At 43.0% G+C, this 19840-nt stretch overlaps 1 protein-coding gene across 5 annotated transcripts; it reads left to right on the top strand.

Annotated features, from left to right (window-relative positions):
* Positions 1 to 4945: 4945 nt before the first annotated feature.
* LOC135507783 (claudin domain-containing protein 1-like) lies at positions 4946 to 19838 on the top strand. 5 transcript variants are annotated; one of them, XM_064927442.1, is made up of 6 exons: positions 9918 to 10117; positions 10643 to 10837; positions 10939 to 11244; positions 11762 to 11869; positions 13048 to 13185; positions 13465 to 19210. In XM_064927442.1, exons 3-6 carry the CDS (start codon positions 10959 to 10961, stop codon positions 13683 to 13685), a joined length of 753 nt encoding a protein of 250 aa, XP_064783514.1. In that variant the 5' UTR covers positions 9918 to 10117; positions 10643 to 10837; positions 10939 to 10958; the 3' UTR covers positions 13686 to 19210. The 5 variants fall into 5 exon arrangements, 4 of the variants coding, with proteins under 4 accessions (XP_064783513.1, XP_064783514.1, XP_064783509.1 ...); XR_010450710.1 differs by adding an exon at positions 19437 to 19838 and having other exon boundaries at positions 9919 to 10117; positions 10643 to 11244; positions 13465 to 13795; XM_064927441.1 differs by lacking the exon at positions 9918 to 10117 and adding an exon at positions 4946 to 4995 and having other exon boundaries at positions 10661 to 11244.
* Positions 19839 to 19840: the final 2 nt, after the last annotated feature.

Here is a 19840-nt window from a genome sequence, read left to right as displayed (position 1 = left end):
CTATATATGCAGAACCGTCAATGAAAAGCTCCAAGTCAGCATCGATCAGGGCAGTGTCAGAGAGGTCAGGCTGGTGCACCTAAGCAAGAACAGTGGGCTCCAGTGTCAATTAAGAATGGGATAGTTCTTCCATGTACCCGAAGTTTGATATTGGGTCCTATTTCCCATCTTCGAATATGTACTGTGGACACTGGAGGAAATTATCTGGGCTTCTTCATTGCTGATCATCAGGAAAAAAGGAACGGTTAGTGTTCTGATTTCCTTGTGGCCAGACACATCCTCTTCCCTCTCTCTGTGGACTAATTCATTCGCGTCCTCCTTGGTGTCCAGGACCAGGCTGGTAACCTCCTTGTGCCTGATGGGAAGGTCCTCCATAGGTTTGGGGTTGCTGCTGATATCCACCTTGTTATTGGTATCTTCCTCTGAAATTTCCTCTCCATCTCTTCAGTTCACTCCAGGTGTTGTAGCCCGTCCTTGATATTGAGGATTTTGTGGTCATTGGTTCCTCATGTGTCCAAATTGTCCACACCCCCAGCATTGCATAGGTGGCATTCTGGGTGATGGTGGGCCCCATGGTTGTGGGTTCCCATAGTTCTGAGGGGGATATTGTACATAAGGCACTATGGGCTGTGGTTAAGGTGCAGGTCCACTTGGGGGTGATATAGGAGCAGGAGTGTTCAACGTCACCATGTCAGGCTCACCACTCAGTTTGTCATATTGTCTCGTGTTTTCCTCAGAATTGTCATCCTGTAGTTCCCTCGGTTGTTTTCGGTGTTCGCAGACTTTACTCCTTAAGTCTTTCCATTGTTCTTCGAAAACCCAGTATTCTTTTATTCATTCCAAACTTTGTTCTTCCATCATATGTCTGGCAGTTCTCACTGGTTTTTATGAGATCTTTTTCTTACTGCCTGTTTCTCAGTCCTTCTCCAGATCCCAGGGTCCACTACTGCTCTTATATGAACTGCTGGCCTTGTGCAGAATCTTCCTGTCTTTGTCTTTGCCTGGGTTTCCTAGAGGGGTTGACGAGGACCCTGGGGACCCGAATTCCACATTTCGCCAGTTACTGAAAGTTTTTTCTCCATCTCTTTTGTTCATTTTGTAGACTCTCACCCTCTTCTCCTTCTTCATCTTCTTTCATTAGTTTCCCCTTAATAATGACCTTTGTACCAGTAACTATTGAAGGGTATGAACCTTCTCTCACTTCCACAGCTCCTTCTTTATCTTCATAAGGTGGGGGAGCTGTAGGGTGAAGGGGCCCACATCCTGGGTCTCTCTTTTTCACTCGTTCCGCCACCCATTGACTCCTCAACTGTTTCAGCTGACTTTGAGCATAAAATGTCTGTCCCTCAGTCCGAATTAGTCCCAATACAGTGGCTGACAGTGTGGTAACCTTATTACTCGTCTTCTTACTGGTTTGCCTTCCCTTGACTATGTCACTTATCTGTGACCAGATATCTGTCAATGCCTTCTCTCAGGGAAGAAGACCATTGTCAGAAGGTGAGTGTAGCTGGTGCATGAAGTCAGGCGCAGGAGAGCAAAATAAGTGCGTGACGTACTTTAATAAAAAAATAAAGGCACAAGGTAAACAAATACACTTGACCAAAACCAAAGGTAAATATTACGCACGAATGAACACAGCAGCCGTCGAAAAACCCGTCATCATAACCGAACTGAACATAGAGATAATCACACACAACAAACATGGGGGAAACAGAGGGTTAAATACATGAACATGTAATTGGATAATGAAAACCCAGTGTGTAGAAAATAAAGACAAAACCAATGGAAAATGAAAGATGGATCAGCGATGGCTAGAAGACCGGTGACGTCGAACGCCGAACGTTGCCCGTACAAAGAGAGGGACCGACCTCGGCGGAAGTCGTGACAACCATACATAAATCCATTGTCTTCCCTCAGGTAAGAACACCATACATAAATCCAGTGTCCTCCCTCAGGTAAGAACACCGTACATAAAACCAGTGTCTTCCCTCAGGTAAGAACACCATACATAAAACCAGTGTCATCCCTCAGGTAAGAACACCATACATAAATCCAGTGTCCTCCCTCAGGTAAGAACACCATACATAAATCCAGTGTCCTCCCTCAGGTAAGAACACCATACATAAATCCATTGTCTTCCCTCAGGTAAGAACACCATACATAAATCCAGTGTCCTCCCTCAGGTAAGAACACCATACATAAAACCAGTGTCTTCCCTCAGGTAAGAACACCATACATAAATCCAGTGTCTTCCCTCAGGTAAGAACACCATACATAAATCCAGTGTCTTCCCTCAGGTAAGAACACCGTACATAAAACCAGTGTCTTCCCTCAGGTAAGAACACCATACATAAATCCAGTGTCTTCCCTCAGGTAAGAACACCGTACATAAAACCAGTGTCTTCCCTCAGGTAAGAACACCGTACATAAAACCAGTGTCTTCCCTCAGGTAAGAACACCGTACATAAAACCAGTGTCTTCCCTCAGGTAAGAACACCATACATAAATCCAGTGTCTTCCCTCAGGTAAGAACACCATACATAAATCCAGTGTCTTCCCTCAGGTAAGAACACCGTACATAAAACCAGTGTCTTCCCTCAGGTAAGAACACCATACATAAATCCAGTGTCTTCCCTCAGGTAAGAACACCGTACATAAAACCAGTGTCTTCCCTCAGGTAAGAACACCGTACATAAAACCAGTGTCTTCCCTCAGGTAAGAACACCGTACATAAAACCAGTGTCTTCCCTCAGGTAAGAACACCGTACATAAAACCAGTGTCTTCCCTCAGGTAAGAACACCGTACATAAAACCAGTGTCTTCCCTCAGGTAAGAACACCGTACATAAAACCAGTGTCTTCCCTCAGGTAAGAACACCGTACATAAAACCAGTGTCTTCCCTCAGGTAAGAACACCGTACATAAAACCAGTGTCTTCCCTCAGGTAAGAACACCGTACATAAAACCAGTGTCTTCCCTCAGGTAAGAACACCATACATAAATCCAGTGTCTTCCCTCAGGTAAGAACACCGTACATAAAACCAGTGTCTTCCCTCAGGTAAGAACACCGTACATAAAACCAGTGTCTTCCCTCAGGTAAGAACACCGTACATAAAACCAGTGTCTTCCCTCAGGTAAGAACACCGTACATAAAACCAGTGTCACTCCCTCAGGTAAGAACACTGTACATAAAACCAGTGTCTTCCCTCAGGTAAGAACACCGTACATAAAACCAGTGTCTTCCCTCAGGTAAGAACACCGTACATAAAACCAGTGTCTTCCCTCAGGTAAGAACACCGTACATAAAACCAGTGTCTTCCCTCAGGTAAGAACACCGTACATAAAACCAGTGTCTTCCCTCAGGTAAGAACACCGTACATAAAACCAGTGTCTTCCCTCAGTTAAGAACACCGTACATAAAACCAGTGTCTTCCCTCAGGTAAGAACACCGTACATAAAACCAGTGTCATCCCTCAGGTAAGAACCCCGTACATAAAACCAGTGTCTTCCCTCAGGTAAGAACACCGTACATAAAACCAGTGTCTTCCCTCAGGTAAGAACACCGTACATAAAACCAGTGTCTTCCCTCAGGTAAGAACACTGTACATAAAACCAGTGTCTTCCCTCAGGTAAGAACACCGTACATAAAACCAGTGTCTTCCCTCAGGTAAGAACACCGTACATAAAACCAGTGTCATCCCTCAGGTAAGAACACCATACATAAAACCAGTATCTTCCCTCAGTTAAGAACACCGTACATAAAACCAGTGTCATCCATCAGGTAAGAACACCGTACATAAAACCAATGTCATCCCTCAAGTAAGAACACCATACATAAAACCAGTGTCATCCCTCAGGTAAGAACACCATACATAAAACCAGTGTCATCCCTCAGGTAAGAACGCCATGCGCATATAACACTTTTTCAATCACTTGTCACCCAGTACCTCAGTACTGACTTGGTTCATCCTAATCTACAACCAAGTTCCTCACACAAGGTTCCATTAGACCCTCAAGAATGTCTAACTATTACACCTGGGGTTCTGTGTCAATTATAACATATACATCCTATGTGGGCGTGTACATAAATGTAGGTATCGACTGTTCCTGTAATTATCAACCCCACGAGGGAGGTGCCACTTACATACTGGAATGAGTCAGCAACCACACGGTGCTTTGTCTCATTTCAGACTTCTGGTTTAACAGGCATCTGCTTACCTTATAATTAGATGCGCTGCACAGTGGGATGAAGATCATCCAGACACGGTGGTCACTCACTCCTGGCGAGCTCGCCAAATGTTGGCTGGTCCTTTGCATGGGGTGATGTAAGTTTCCTTTAACAATCAGTCTTCCAGATAGATGACACAGACACAGGAACATTGGTGTAAAACCTTTTTAGTAATAAAATGCAATTACAGACAAGAGATTCACAGTAGTCACAGTAGTCTGTAGAAAATATCTGTGTGGTGTAACAGGAGACCACAATCTTTATACAACATACCATCAATCGTATCTCAACATTGTTGCATTGGATCGGATACAAAGTATCTAAGATGAGAAAAACATGTCTATACTCTGGTTTCTCACTCTACTATCTCGGCCTTGAGGCTGTGTGACTGTCAGCAGGTGCAGACAACTCTCAGCCTGAGAACTAATGCAGTACATCTCCATTTACCCAGTACTTTTCCATCACTGCGCATTGCAAGCATACAAAGGTTATCAAGTATACAGTAATCATGGCAACTTGTTGAGTGCTTATGCTGTTTGATTTGGTTGCATTTTGTCCCCATTAAAATTAATGGTAAATCATGTATTGATTTAAGAATGGAATATGTTCCTAAACACTTCTACATTAATTTGGAGGCTACCACGACCCATTTATTTCTCACGTAATGTAAGTCTTCTTTTTCCTGTAGGCCTGACAGAGGTCCAGGATCAGGAAAAACAAAAAGGCCCGGTTTGTCGTCACCCATAAACTGCTGCTGCTCCAATACAGGTAGGAGGTGAGCGGGTGAACGGATGGTGAACTGGACAGTCAGTCATTCATTCTGTACTATGAGTCTAGTCAATCTATCATCAATAGAATTGAACAGGTCGCAATGGTGGGTAGTGTATGGGGCTTTGGTGACAAAACGGATAGCACTGTCATAGACTGCATCCAGTTTGTTGACTAGAGTGTTGGAGGCTATTTTATAGATGACATCACCGAAGTCGAGGATCGGTAGGATGGTCAGTTTTACGAGGGTATGTTTGGCAGCATGAGTGAAGGATGCTTTGTTGTGATATAGGAAGCCAATTCTAGATTTAATTTTGGATTGGAGATGCTTAATGTGAGTCTGGAAGGAGAGTTTACAGTCTAATCAGACACCTAGGTATTTGTAGTTGTCCACGTATTCTAAGTCAGAGCCGTCCAGAGTAGTTATATGGAGAGGGATCGGTTGAAAAGCATGCATTTAGTTTTACTTGCATTTAAGAGTTGTATGGCATTGAAGTTTGTCTGGAGGTTAGTTAACACAGTGTCCAAAGAAGGGCCAGAGGTATACAGAATTGGCGAGTACTATGCTCGGGAGCGGTGCGCGATGTGCCCGTCTACGGAGCCTGACCAGTAGACCGCTCCGTCTGCCCCTTCTGCGGCGCCGTTGTTTTGGGTTGCCGGCTGGGATCCGATCCATTGTCCTGGGTGGTGGGCCAAACAGAGGACCCACTTCGGGAACGTCGTATTCGTGGTCGTAATGTTGGTGAGTTGACGTTGCTCTAATATCCATTAGTTCCTCCCGACTGTATGTAATAAAACCTAAGATTTCCTGGGGTAACAATGTAAGAAATAACACATAAAAAAATGAAATACTGCATAGTTTCCTAGGAACGCGAAGCGAGTCGGCCATCTGTCGGCGCCCGAAGTATCAAGCAAACAGCTCTGGTGATTACACGAATAATAACATCAGCTAGGGAGCCAGCTAGCTAACTTTAGATAGCTAGCTAACAGTACACTTTAGCTTAAGACATATAGCTAGCTAGCAAGGTAAACAATGAACCTAGCAAGGTAAACAAAGTTCACAGACGTCACATAACGTTAGCTAATGAGCCAGCCAGCTAGCAGTAGCTAGTTAAAAAACAATGAACACAGTGCCAAATCATGTCGTTACTACCCTGCATGAATACGGCTCTGGGATACGAATAATAACGTTAGCTAGGGAGCCAGCTAGCTAACGTTAGGTAGCTAGCTAACGGTACACTTTAGCTTGAAATTAATCAGAAATTAACATAGACTGACAAGCTCAAATAGACAGAACACTTCTTTATGGCATACCAATCCGAGCACATCTCTTGGCATGTCCAGCCCACTCATTATCTCAGCCAATCATGGCTAGTGGGAAGGTTGTTTCCTTTTTCTGTGGCTTAACCAACAAGGTTCGTAATTTAACAATTTTATTCGTATTTACAGATGGCATACAAGTTTGTTATTAAGGCACACGAAAGTTCACATTTTTGAGAAGGCATTTCTGCCAAAAAAACATACAGTTGAAGTCTGAAGTTTACATACACTTAGGATGGAGTCATTAAAACTTGTTTTTCAACCACTCCACAAATTTCTTGTTAATACACTATTGTTTTGCCAAGTCCGTTAGGATTTCTACTGTGTGCATGACACAAGTAATTTTTCCAATAATAGCTTACAGACTGATTATTTCACTTATAATTCACTGTATCACAATTCCAATTCCAGAAGTTTACATACACTAAGTTGACTGTGCCTTTAAACAGCTTGGAAAATTCCAGAAAATTATGTCATGGCTACAGAAGCTTCTGATAGGCTATTTGACATCATTTGAGTCAATTGGAGGTGTACCTGTGGATGTATTTCAAGGCCTACCTTCAAACTCAGTGCCTCTTTGCTTAACATAATGGAAAAATCAAAAGAAATTAGCCAAGACCTCGGAAAAAATGGGTAGACCTCCACAAATCTGGTTCATCCATGGGGGCAATTTCCAAATGCCTGAAGGTACCACGTTCATCTGTACAAACAATAGTACGCAAGTACAAACACCATAGGACCACAAAGTCGTCATTCCGCTCAGGGAGAAGACACGTTCTGTCTCCTAGAGATGGTGTGAAAAGTGCAAATCAATCTCAGAACAACAGCAAAGAACCTTGTGAAGATGCTGGAAGAAACAGGTACAAAATGATCTATATACACAGTAAAAGGAGTCCTATATTGACATAACCTGAAAGGCCCCTCAGCAAGGAAGAAGCCACTGCTCCAAAACCGCTATAAAAAAGCCAGACTAGGGTTTGGTACTGCACATGGGGACAAAGATCATACTTTTTGGAGAAATGTCCTCTAGTCTGATAAAACTGTTTGGCCATAATGACCATCGTTATGTTTTGAGGAAAAATGGGGAGGCTTGCAAGCCAAAGAACACCATCCCAACTGTGAAGCACGGGGGTGGCAGCATCATGTTTTGGGGGTGCTTTTCTGCAGGAGGGACTGGTGCACTTCACAAAATGGATGGCATCATGAGAAAGGGGAATTATATGGATATATTGAAGCAACATCTCAAGACATCAGTCAGGAAGTCAAAGCTTGGTCGCAAATGGGTCTTCCAAATGGACAATGACCCCAAGCATACTTCCAAAGTTGTGGCAAAATGGCTTAAGGACAACAAAGTCAAGGTATTGGAGTGGCCATCACAAAGCCCTGACCTCAATCCTATAGCAAATTTGTGGCAGAACTGAAAAAGAGTGTGCGAGCAGGGAGGCCTACAAACCTGACTCAGTTACACCAGCTGTCAGGAGGAATAGGCCAAAATTCACCAAACTTATTGTGGGAAGGTTGTGGAAGGCTACTCAAAACGTTTGACCCATGTTAAACAATTTCAAGGCAATGCTACCAAATACTAATACTGGGTCCTGTGTGGCTCAGTCGGTAGAGCATGGCACTTGCAACGCCAAGCGTCGTGGGTTCGATTCCCGCTGGGACCACCCATATGTAAAAGTAGTGGCCCCAGCCGACTTGTAAGTCGCTTTGGACAAAAGCGTCTGCTAAATGGGATATATTATTTATTATTATTACTAATTCAGTGTACATAAACTTCTGACACACTGGGAATGTGATGGAAGAAATACAAGCTGAAATAAATAATTCTCTTTACTATTACTCTGACATTTCACATTCTTAAAATAAAGTGATGATCCAGCTGACCTAAGAGAGGGAATTTTTACTAGGATTAAATGTCAGGAATTGTGAAAAACGGAGTTTAAATGTATTTGGCTAAGGTGTACAGTATGTCAATTTCCGACTTCAACTGTATATACATACATACATATATATATATATATATATATATATATATATATATATATATATATATATACCATCATGTTCGTCAGTCTCATCTTTCCATAATTTGTAGGCCATATTTGTTTTGTACGCCTAAACCTTTGGCCGCTACAGACATTTTCGTGAGAAGACCAATTTCTGGGATTCGGAAGGCCAACATCAGAGGATGTGGTGGATTGAGACACAGCCCATGCAAAAAACTAATATCTTGCTTAAACCGATGGATTTTAATGAAGATTTCTTTATCATGCTAATTCGATGTCAGCGGGTGTGTCATTGAATTATTGTAATCAAAAGGAGAGACTTTTAAATTTCTTAAAAACAAGTCAACTTTATAATTTAATTACTGCAGTAATGGAGCTTGTCAACGAGCCCCCCCCCCCCCCCCCCTAGGTAATTCGTTGAGAGCCCAACCATCAGGACTAAGCCACAGCATTTTATAGAAAAGTCTGTCCTCCTGGATGTTCATGACAAATCACAGATGAGATCATTTATACAAAGGCACATTGTGCTCTCATGCAACAGACATCAAGATTTACATGGCGCCAAATATCTGTCTCTAGTTAATTTACTGCTTACTTGAACAAAAATACTAATGCAACCTAGAATACTAACATAACCTTGTAATTTCTGTTCTGACAGAAATTGTCCGACGAGTTGACATTTTTGGCACTTCGGATTCAAGAAGTGCGGCTGGGGGTCCGTACTCTGCGCCCGCTATGAGTTCGTGTCACAACGGGCAACTCTAGGTCGGCGTCCTCTTCAGCCTCCCCTCCTTAGAAATGGTCTTGTTTTTAAGAATGTTGTCAGAATCATATTGTGGACCACCAGCATGAAACCACTAGAGAGTGATATCAAAATGTTATGAACAGGAAATAACAAATACATATGTTATTAACTGACAGCTATAGGGCTTTCCCGTTCAAAAAACAGAAATGAGTTATGGTTCGTTCAGCCATTCCTATTGGGAAAGCATAGGCTTGTGGGATAAATGCTGATATTAAGGTCTGAGGTTAGGCTTAGGAGATCTTATACGTTTTGTTCTATGAGATAATATCAGTCAGTTAACAGGACCTTAATTAATTATGAAGCCTTTATGTGCTTTGATTGATTACATAAATGCTTAAAAATTCAAAATTGATGTTAGATAATGACCATTATCTCATAGAACAAAGTATAAGATATTCCAGAAGATACTGGGGCAATTGTGAACCATCCTATGGTACTCACGGCTGTATATGATATAGCCTGGATTCGAACCAGACACTATTGTGACACATCTAGCACTGAGATGCAGTGTGTTAGATCACTGCGCCACCTGGGGGCCTGAAAGCCTGTGTTAACCACAGATATTACTTTCGGTGTTTTTCCAGAAACGAATCGAACCATGGCTGTGTTAGTGCCTACAAAGAGGCACCATTCGTTCGCCATTCATAGAACCACCTCAGTGTATTGAAATGCGAATGTGTAGCCAAAAACTACAAAGCCCACATGGTAGTGTTACACAAGACGCTGTCTGATGATGATGCTTTGACAACAAAAAAGCCACACCCCTCAATAGTTACCACGGCCACAAAGTCATAAACACCGCTATTTATACAATATTTATACAATCTTATTTTAAACCTAACCACACTGCCAACCGTATGCCTAACATTAAATTAAGACCCAAAATAAATGTTTTGTTTTCATGAATCTTTACCATAGCCAATTCTGACTCTGTCGCTGTGGTAACTAGTGGAAACCCCTAAATCATACGGAAAAGGAACGCTATCGCGTGAGTTGAATAGCTTCATGTTTATAGTATTTGCTATAAACGTTATTATCGTTTAAATTAATCTGAAAGCCATTACATTGATCGATTTAAATGCATGGTGGGTTTGTTCATTCACAACAAATGTATATTTTTTCAAGAAACATGCCACTCTCGTGGCGGTTTTGCAGCAGTTACGCTGGCTAGCTCGCTAGCTGGCGTTATAAGCGTTTGATGACAGTCGGTAGAAAAAAGGCAATATCTGTAATTCTTGCCACTTTGATTATTTTCTCATAGCAGGGTCATAGTTTTCTGTTTAGTGAGCTAGTTAGATGCATGTCATTACTTAATAATTAATACCATATGCTTATTTGCATTCGCCTTAACAAGATACTGACAGTTAGCTGACCCCCTTTCGTCTATGCGTACTGGTAACTATGCTGCTTTTTAACTAACGTTACACGATCTTACTATCAGAGCCTAAATGTGCCAGTCTAAGATCTGAATTAAAATGTAGTTGAATGACAGTTTGCAATACATTTTCTTCAGATTTGTTTTCCTTCAAAGCAGTGAAGCTGGCCTGCTTGGTGAATGGTGGGGTTGTGAGGACCTGGACTACAAGGAAGGCACAGGGGACAGGCTGGGAAGCACTGAAACAACCATCATGCTCAGGAACTGCACTGTCAGTGTTAAGGACATTACTGCAAGGCTGTTAAGTGCTCACTGACTAGCTGACCTCTTATAGTGAGTGCCCTTATCCCCTACTTTTCAACTTCCCTTCATAGGGCACGAGTCGACACACTAACAAATGCAGTAAGAGTAAAATTATTTTTACCCACAAACAGACACTCTTGAATTGCAAACCATGGTGGATAACCGCTATGCTACGGCCCTGGTCATTGGCTCTGTTCTGAGTCTGCTGGCCACAGTCTATCTCTCTGTTGCCGTGGGAACACAGCACTGGTACCAGTACCGAAGTCCGCCCGGCAACCATGAGGCCAGCAACGCTTCGGAGCTGTGCGAGGACTTCATCAACGGGGAGTTTGATGAAAAGGCTTACAGCGACACTCTGTTCCGCCTCAACGGCACACTGGGGCTGTGGTGGAGGTGTGTGCAGGCGCCCGGCCAGTCGCACTGGTTCAAAGAGCCTGGTAAGAACCTACACACACTAGAGCGGGTCACCGAACACATGACTAAGTTTCATTGATTTAAAGCGTCTGCTAAATGGCATATATTATATTACTGTATATTATGTTGAATATATATAAATATATTATATATATATATATATATATTACAGCATTCATTGCAGGTGTTGGTACGGGAAGGGTGTGCTGGATACACAGGTGCACCAGTTATACAGCTCTGTGCCCATCAGTGTTATACACCATGCTAATATTGTATTATAAAGCAAAGACTCCTTTTTTTCTGATACCCACACAGGAGCAAAACTGGGTTTGCTATTAGTATAAATATTTGGTGCTTACTGCCAATGAGCTTGGGGTTCAATATGATCACAGGTTGTCGACTGCAGCTTTTAAAGGCAATTTCTGATGGAGAGGACATCTGCAGTGTTTAACCGTGAATGCGAACATGTGAACATTGCCTTTAAAAGCTGCAATGTCGACAACCCACATCAGATTGAATGTCTGTCTCTTGTTGTCTCAGATCCTAAGATGGTGACACAGTGTGTGAGCTTCACTCTGCCTCAGCAGTTTTTACCCAAGTACAAAGAACCGGGGAATCACAACACTGGGGAGGACCTGCTTCGGACATGTGAGTCTTGCCTTGCAGCCACACACACACACACATACATACAGTGCCTTTCGAAAGTATTCAGACCCCTTGACTTTTTCCAAATGTTATTACATTACAGCCTCATTCTAAAATGTATTTAAATAAATAAAAAATACTCAGCAATCTACACACAATACCCAATAATAACAAAGCGAAAAAGGTATTTTACATTTTTTGCAAATGTATTAAAATAAAAAACAGAAACCATATTTGCATAAGAATTCAGACCCTTTGCTACGAGACTTGAAATTGAGCTCAGGTGCATCCTATTTCCATTGATCATCCTTGAGATGTTTCTACAACTTGATTGGAGTCCACCTGTGGTAAATTCAATTGATTGGGCATGATTTGGAAAGGCACACACCTGCCTATATAACTCAGCACCCCCTATCCACATCAACGGGACAGTAGTGGAGAAGGTGGACAGTTTTAAGATCCTCGGCGTACACATCACAGACTTGCTGAAATGGTCCACCCAATACAGACATTCTGGTGAAGAAGGCGCAACAGCTTGTCACCTAAATTTGGCTCCTCACCTAAATCCCTCACAAACGTTTACAGATGCACAATTGAGAGCATCCTGTTGGGCTGTATCACTAGGGTTGCAAAGGGTCCGGAAACTTTCCATGGGAAGTTAAGCCTGGGAATTTGATGAATTTTGCTTAAATTCAGGGAAGTCTGGGGAGGTGCATCTGTGACATTAGTGGTTTTCAAACAGCAAGGCTCAGATCAACGTGATGGCAGTGTCAACATAGCCACTATTGTTTATGCATATTTTTTTTTCTTTATAAATGTTTAAATAAACTTTTCTAAACCCCCACAAACATAAACATAGGCTTAACGTTTACAATTAATTAGTTAGAGAGGTCTCAAATATCACTCTGATTTGAAATCCCTGTTCTGCAGTTTGCACCTCTGCCGACTTCACTCCTGGACTTTCGTCTACAGTCGGTTGCTTGAACCTTACCACTCAAACCCAATCTGTGTGGCCCGCAGATTCAGAAGCTTGAAAACCCTGTTTGTTTAAAAAAAACAAGTTTGGCATTATAAAGCTCTTTCTTTAGATATTGTTTATCCGCCTACGAAACAAAAAAAATAACTTTATTTGTACTGCACTTTTCTGACATTTCTAAGTTTGTTTCTCTGTGTCTGAGCAGACCTGTGGAGGTGCCAGTTCCTGCTGCCTCTGGTGTCCCTAGCCTTTGTTTTCCTCAGCGGACTCATCGGCGTTTGCGCCTGCCTCTGCCGCAGCATCACCCCCACCCTGGGCGTTGGAGTGCTCCACCTGCTGGCAGGTTTGAGAACTGCATGGATAATCACAGTGCCTCTCAACTCCCTTAACCCTCCCACCACACACGAACACAAACTTTACACCCAACAACATGTAAAGGTATGAATGAAAGTTAAGTCATTCATGATTCATACCGCCTACCACATCTCGATTTCTCTCTTAATGAAATTCAATGGTGCTTTATTGGCATGAAATACACATGAACATTTTGCCAAAGCAGAAGGGTTTTCAATGAAGTAAAATTAACAATAAAGTTGCATTCATTGTTGTCTTTCCCATCCAGGTCTGTGTTCCCTGGGCACAGTTTGCTGCTTCCTGGCTGGCATGGACCTTCTCCACAGGGTCTCGGTGCTTCCCGACGGTGTGGACGGCTCCCTGGGCTGGTCCCTGTACCTGGCCCTCATCTCCTCGCCACTGGAGATGATGGCGGCCGCCCTCTTCCTGTGGGCCGCCCGGAGCCACCGCCAGAACTACACCCGCATGACGGCCTACCGGGTGGCCTAAACAGACTGGGTTTCTTTTATACGTCAGGGTTGCACTCAGTAAGAGCATAACGTTTTGAAATGGAAGACGTGGAGTGTTTCCAGTAACATACAGACTCCAATTTGTAGAAGGTGAGATTGCTTCTATGAAATGGCAACATTTCAAAACATTTTACAAACGGCATGTTTAACTGAATGTGACCCTAAGCTAATCATAAATGGCAGTCCACACAATGATCTATACTCCTGAGGGGTATCCTACGAAGCAGGTTTGAGTAATTAGCAAGGTCAACTTCGAGTTCAATTCGGGGCACCAGTCATACGAAAGTGGCTCACCTTTTAGCCAAGTACATTTCTATGGCAACGAGTCCATCAGAACTAACCTGCTCCGGGGCAGGCTAACTTGCAACTAACTCCACTTACCCTGAATTATTTTTATTTTACCTTTATTTAACTAGGCAAGTCAGTTAATGCGATGAAAGAAACATACAGGAACTCAAATCCTTCTGTTCACCTGATTTAGAATTCCTCACAATCAAATGTAGACCGCATTATCTACCAAGAGAATTCTCTTCGATTATAATCACAGCCGCATATATCCCCCCCAAGCAGACACATCGATGGCTCTGAACGAATTTTATTTAACTCTTTGCAAACTGGAAACCATTTATCCGGAGGCTGCATTCATTGTAGCTGGGGATTTTAACAAGGCTAATCTGAAAACAAGACTCCCTAAATTTTATCAGCATATCGATTGCGCAACCAGGGGTGGAAAAACCTTGGATCACTGTTACTCTAACTTCCGCGACGCATATAAGGCCCTGCCCCGCCCCCCTTTTGGAAAAGCTGACCACGACTCCATTTTGCTGATCCCTGCCTACAGACAGAAACTGAAACAAGAAGCTCCCACGCTGAGGTCTGTCCAACGCTGGTCCGACCAAGCTGACTCCACACTCCAAGACTGCTTCCATCACGTGGACTGGGACATGTTTCGTATTGCGTCAGATAACAACATTGACGAATACGCTGATTTGGTGTGCGAGTTCATAAGAACATGCGTTGAAGATGTCGTTCCCATAGCAACGATTAAATCATTCCCTAACCAGAAACCATGGATTGATGGCAGCATTCGCGTGAAACTGAAAGTGCGAACCACTGCTTTTAATCAGGGCAAGGTGTCTGGTAACATGACCGAGTACAAACAGTGCAGCTATTCCCTCCGCAAGGCTATCAAACAAGCTAAGCGTCAGTACAGAGACAAAGTAGAATCTCAATTCAACAGCTCAGACACAAGAGGCATGTGGCAGGGTCTACAGTCAATCACAGACTACAGGAAGAAATCCAGCCCAGTCACGGACCAGGATGTTTTGCTCCCAGGCAGACTAAATAACGTTTTTGCCTGCTTTGAGGACAATACAGTGCCACTGACACGGCCTGCAACGGAAACATGCGGTCTCTCCTTCACTGCAGCCGAGGTGAGTAAAACATTTAAACGTGTTAACCCTCGCAAGGCTGCAGGCCCAGACGGCATCCCCAGCCACGCCCTCAGAACATGCGCAGACCAGCTGGCTGGTGTGTTTACGGATATATTCAATCAATCCCTATACCAGTCTGCTGTTCCCACATGCTTCAAGAGGGCCACCATTGTTCCTGTTCCCAAGAAAGCTAAGGTAACTGAGCTAAACGACTACCCCCCCGTAGCACTCACTTCCGTCATCATGAAGTGCTTTGAGAGACTAGTCAAGGACCATATCACCTCCACCCTACCTGACACCCTAGACCCACTCCAATTTGCTTACCGCCCAAATAGGTCCACAGACGATGCAATCTCAACCACACTGCACACTGCCCTAACCCATCTGGACAAGAGGAATACCTATGTGAGAATGCTGTTCATCGACTACAGCTCGGCATTCAACACCATAGTACCCTCCAAGCCCTCCAAGACGATGCAATCTCAACCACACTGCACACTGCCCTAACCCATCTGGACAAGAGGAATACCTATGTGAGAATGCTGTTCATCGACTACAGCTCGGCATTCAACACCATAGTACCCTCCAAGCTGGGTCTCGACCCCGCCCTGTGCAACTGGGTACTGGACTTCCTGACGGGCCGCCCCCAGGTGGTGAGGGTAGGTAACATCTCCTCCCCGCTGATCCTCAACTCAATCATCAAGTTTGCGGACGACACAACAGTGGTAGGCTTGATTACCAACAACGACGAGACGGCCTACAGGGAGGAGGTGAGGGCCCTCGGAGTGTGGTGTCAGGAAAATAACCTCACACTCAACGTCAACAAAACTAAGGAGATGATTGTGGACTTCAGGAAACAGCAGAGGGAACACCCCCCTATCCACATCGATGGAACAGTAGTGGAGAGGGTAGCAAGTTTTAAGTTCCTCGGCATACACATCACAGACAAACTGAATTGGTCCACTCACACAGACAGCATCGTGAAGAAGGCGCAGCAGCGCCTCTTCAACCTCAGGAGGCTGAAGAAATTCTGCTTGTCACCAAAAGCACTCACAAACTTCTACAGATGCACAATCGAGAGCATCCTGGCGGGCTGTATCACCGCCTGGTACGGCAACTGCTCCGCCCTCAACCGTAAGGCTCTCCAGAGGGTAGTGAGGTCTGCACAACGCATCATCGGGGGCAAACTACCTGCCCTCCAGGACACCTACACCACCCGATGTTACAGGAAGGCCATAAAGATCATCAAGGACATCAACCACCCGAGCCGCTGCCTGTTCACCCCGCTATCATCCAGAAGGCGAGGTCAGTACAGGTGCATCAAAGCTGAGACTGAAAAACAGCTTCTATCTCAAGGCCATCAGACTGTTAAACAGCCACCACTAACATTGAGTGGCTGCTGCCAACACACTGACACTGACTCAACTCCAGCCACTTTAATAATGGGAATTGATGTAAATATATCACTAGCCACTTTAAACAATGCTACCTTATATAATGTTACTTACCCTACATTATTCATCTCATATGCATACGTATATACTGTACTCTATATCATCGACTGCATCCTTATGTAATACATGTATCACTAACCACTTTAACTATGCCACTTTGTTTACATACTCATCTCATATGTATATACTGTACTCGATACCATCTTGCCTATGCTGCTCTGTACCATCACTCATTCATATATATATATATATATATATATATATATATATATATATATCCTTATGTACATATTCTTTATCCCCTTACACTTACCCCTGACAGTAGTTTAGGAATTGTTAGTTAGATTACTTGTTGGTTATTACTGCATTGTCGGAACTAGAAGCACAAGCATTTTGCTACACTCGCATTAACATCTGCTAACCATGTGTATGTGACAAATAAGATTTGATTTGAAGAACAAATTCTTATTTTCAAGGACCATATCACCTCCACCCTACCTGACACCCTAGACCCACTCCAATTTGCTTACCGCCCAAATAGGTCCACAGACAATGCAATCTCAACCACACTGCACACTGCCCTAACCCATCTGGACAAGAGGAATACCTATGTGAGAATGCTGTTCATCGACTACAGCTCGGCATTCAACACCATAGTACCCTCCAAGCTCGTCATCAAGCTGTTCAGTGATATGTCAGCTTGGGGATATGAACTTGCAACCTTTCGGTTACTAGTCCAACGCTCCAACCACTAGGCTACCCTGCCGCCCCGATGACTGAGTCGTGAGTTGAGGACCAATGAAATCCGATACCTCTTGAACAAAGATTGCGTCGTCATCCCTTTCATTTGAGGAAGACGAATGATTCAATATTTTTTTTTAAATGCAATATTTTAATTTGATCAAATGTTTTGTTTGTGTAAAAAAAAAATATTTACACATTTATTGATGACAGAATGCATTTTAAGCCTCACTCGATGTAACACTTTTGTATAATTTAATAAATAAATAAATAAATATTGATAGGAGTGGGTAGAAAGTGCTTGTGCATTCATAAGCACATTGATAAGCACACCGAAGTCTGCATTCATGAGAATTAATAAAATAAAGACGGTTCATTTTGGAAAACCCTGAGTAGTTTTAGCTTGCTTCCTAGGATACTCTTCTGCTCTTGAAAGGCCTGTGTGTTTGCGTCTGTTAACCGTCCTGTTTGTAAGTAGAATCTGGGTCACGTTCAGAGGGTTGCAACGTACTGAAACATTGCAAATAGAAATGTGATCATTAGAGCTGACGTTTTCTTACTCGTCATGTCAAGAGGGTTGCAACGTACTGAAACATTGCAAATGGAAATGTGATCATTAGAGCTGACGTTTCTTACTCGTCATGTCAGAGTATCTGAAGGCTCCATAACATTGTGCCCCACTGAACACAACTCAAGTGATTTAGTGCTAGGCTTGGGACAAAAGTCTGCACACTGGCCTCTCCAGGACGAGGCATGAAGAGCACATGGTAGCCCAGTGATTCACTCTGTAACAACTACGCCTTTACATTGTCGTCGTCGTGACAATCTTCCCCATTAATATACCTGATTGACAGATTTTAGGGTGACTAAACCTTCGACACCTTAACTCCACCCCATGGGGGTGGCCTAAACAATCTCTCCACCTTAAGCACAACTGTTCGACAGCTCACACTAGCCAATCTAACCTCAAACGAGACATTGCCTGTATAAACATGTCCTAAGAGCTTCTCACTGTCTTAGAGGCAAGTGTTTAATTTGATTTTACTTTTAAGATGAATTTGTCCCCAGCAGCATGTACTGTATGTGTATAATGTTTAACAACACCTGTGGTTGATTATGAGAAGGTGAAGTGCGTTTGTTTTTCTTGAAACCTGTTTGTGTGTGAATCTTTTAACAAGGCTTTTTTAAATTCAAGTTAACAGCGATTGGAGTCATATTTTGCCTTTGCTTCTGTTGCCATCTCTACCATTTATGAATGAACGCTTTTTGCAATCCTAGCCTTTTTTTCTAGGTATTCCTAAACTAAATGGTTTGTTGCTTTTGAAGTTTTGTATTATGTTGTCTATAGAGAGTTGTAGTGACTTTTGACCCCGTTTGCTTACATTTCCCTTTTTTTATTTCAGCTGATGAGAATGTTCAGTTTAATTTTGTGTCATATGTTGATTGAATGTTACCTTTTGGAATGTAACCACTTCTTTGCCATTGTCATCCATATTTATTGACATTTATTTGAATGTAAAGACATGTTATCCTGGGTTGTTTTGACGCCACTATAGCTAACCTGTGTTTTGATCTTCCTCTTGATGCTCGTGATATTGTTTTATGTTGAAGTAAATGTAACTCCAGTACTTAGCTTTTCTGAAGCCTACAGTGTTTGAAGCCAGCTTGAAACTACCAATGACAAGACAACTGGCACTAACTCCCAAGTACACTTGGTAAATGAGCACTCAACAGATATTGTTTACTGGGACACCATTTTATGAAGGGTGTCTAAATGTTTTGAAACAACTTGTGGCTTTTGTAAGCGTTTTTATGTGACTGTACCTAAAGCACAGTGCATACCTGTTTCCATAAGAATAAAGTTCACCTATGCTGACCTCCTGTCTGAGTGTTAATATTGTATGTGTGTGGGAGTGTCTTTTAGATCATTAAATGGTGTTATGTTACACACATCTCAAGTTCAGGAGGAAAGACCACACCTGAAACCAATTTACTTCATTTGCCAATCAATGGCTGTATATATTCGTGATCTTCTGTAGCATTTCGGATCCCTTCACCACCCCCGTCTCCTCCCCTCTGCTCTTCTTGTTTTTTTCCCCCCAGGATACATTAACTCTGCACCAAGAAGAAGATGCCTCCAGGACTCCCACCCCAAACACTCAGTCTTCATTTGACGATACCTTGACGACCGAGCAGTCATCCTCCCGAACCATCACTTCCCATCAACCATCCTGAACCATAATGCCATTTCAACAACTGCAAACCATTAAGCTCCTTTAATCATCCAGGGTTCCGTTCAATGCTGCGACACCATCTCTGACGATGCCTACCGAGATCCATTCTACAACCACCTATCAATCATCCAAACTTCCTGGCAAACTCGAGCTCCTTTCTGCACGACGTCATTCTGCATTCATACCGTTGTAACCTTTTCCTGCATTAAACTATCTCAAAGGTGTCGTCTGTACCTAGAAAACACAAGATTAAATGGAGCAGTGCAATGCAAC

This window comes from Oncorhynchus masou, chromosome 21 (genome assembly GCF_036934945.1).
Source record: "Oncorhynchus masou masou isolate Uvic2021 chromosome 21, UVic_Omas_1.1, whole genome shotgun sequence".
Lineage (NCBI taxonomy): Eukaryota > Metazoa > Chordata > Actinopteri > Salmoniformes > Salmonidae > Oncorhynchus > Oncorhynchus masou.
This window is presented reverse-complemented; position numbering and strand designations above follow the sequence as displayed.

What these genes read in the sequence shown, in the direction of transcription:
- LOC135507783 (XM_064927441.1), top strand. Translation starts at nt 10,959, where the DNA reads ATGGTGGATAACCGCTATGCTACGGCCCTGGTCATTGGCTCTGTTCTG. An exon ending in GCACTGGTTCAAAGAGCCTG is followed by an intron (nt 11,245 to 11,761) that starts GTAAGAACCTAC and finishes TTGTTGTCTCAG; the next exon opens with ATCCTAAGATGGTGACACAG. An exon ending in AGTGCTCCACCTGCTGGCAG is followed by an intron (nt 13,186 to 13,464) that starts GTTTGAGAACTG and finishes TTTCCCATCCAG; the next exon opens with GTCTGTGTTCCCTGGGCACA.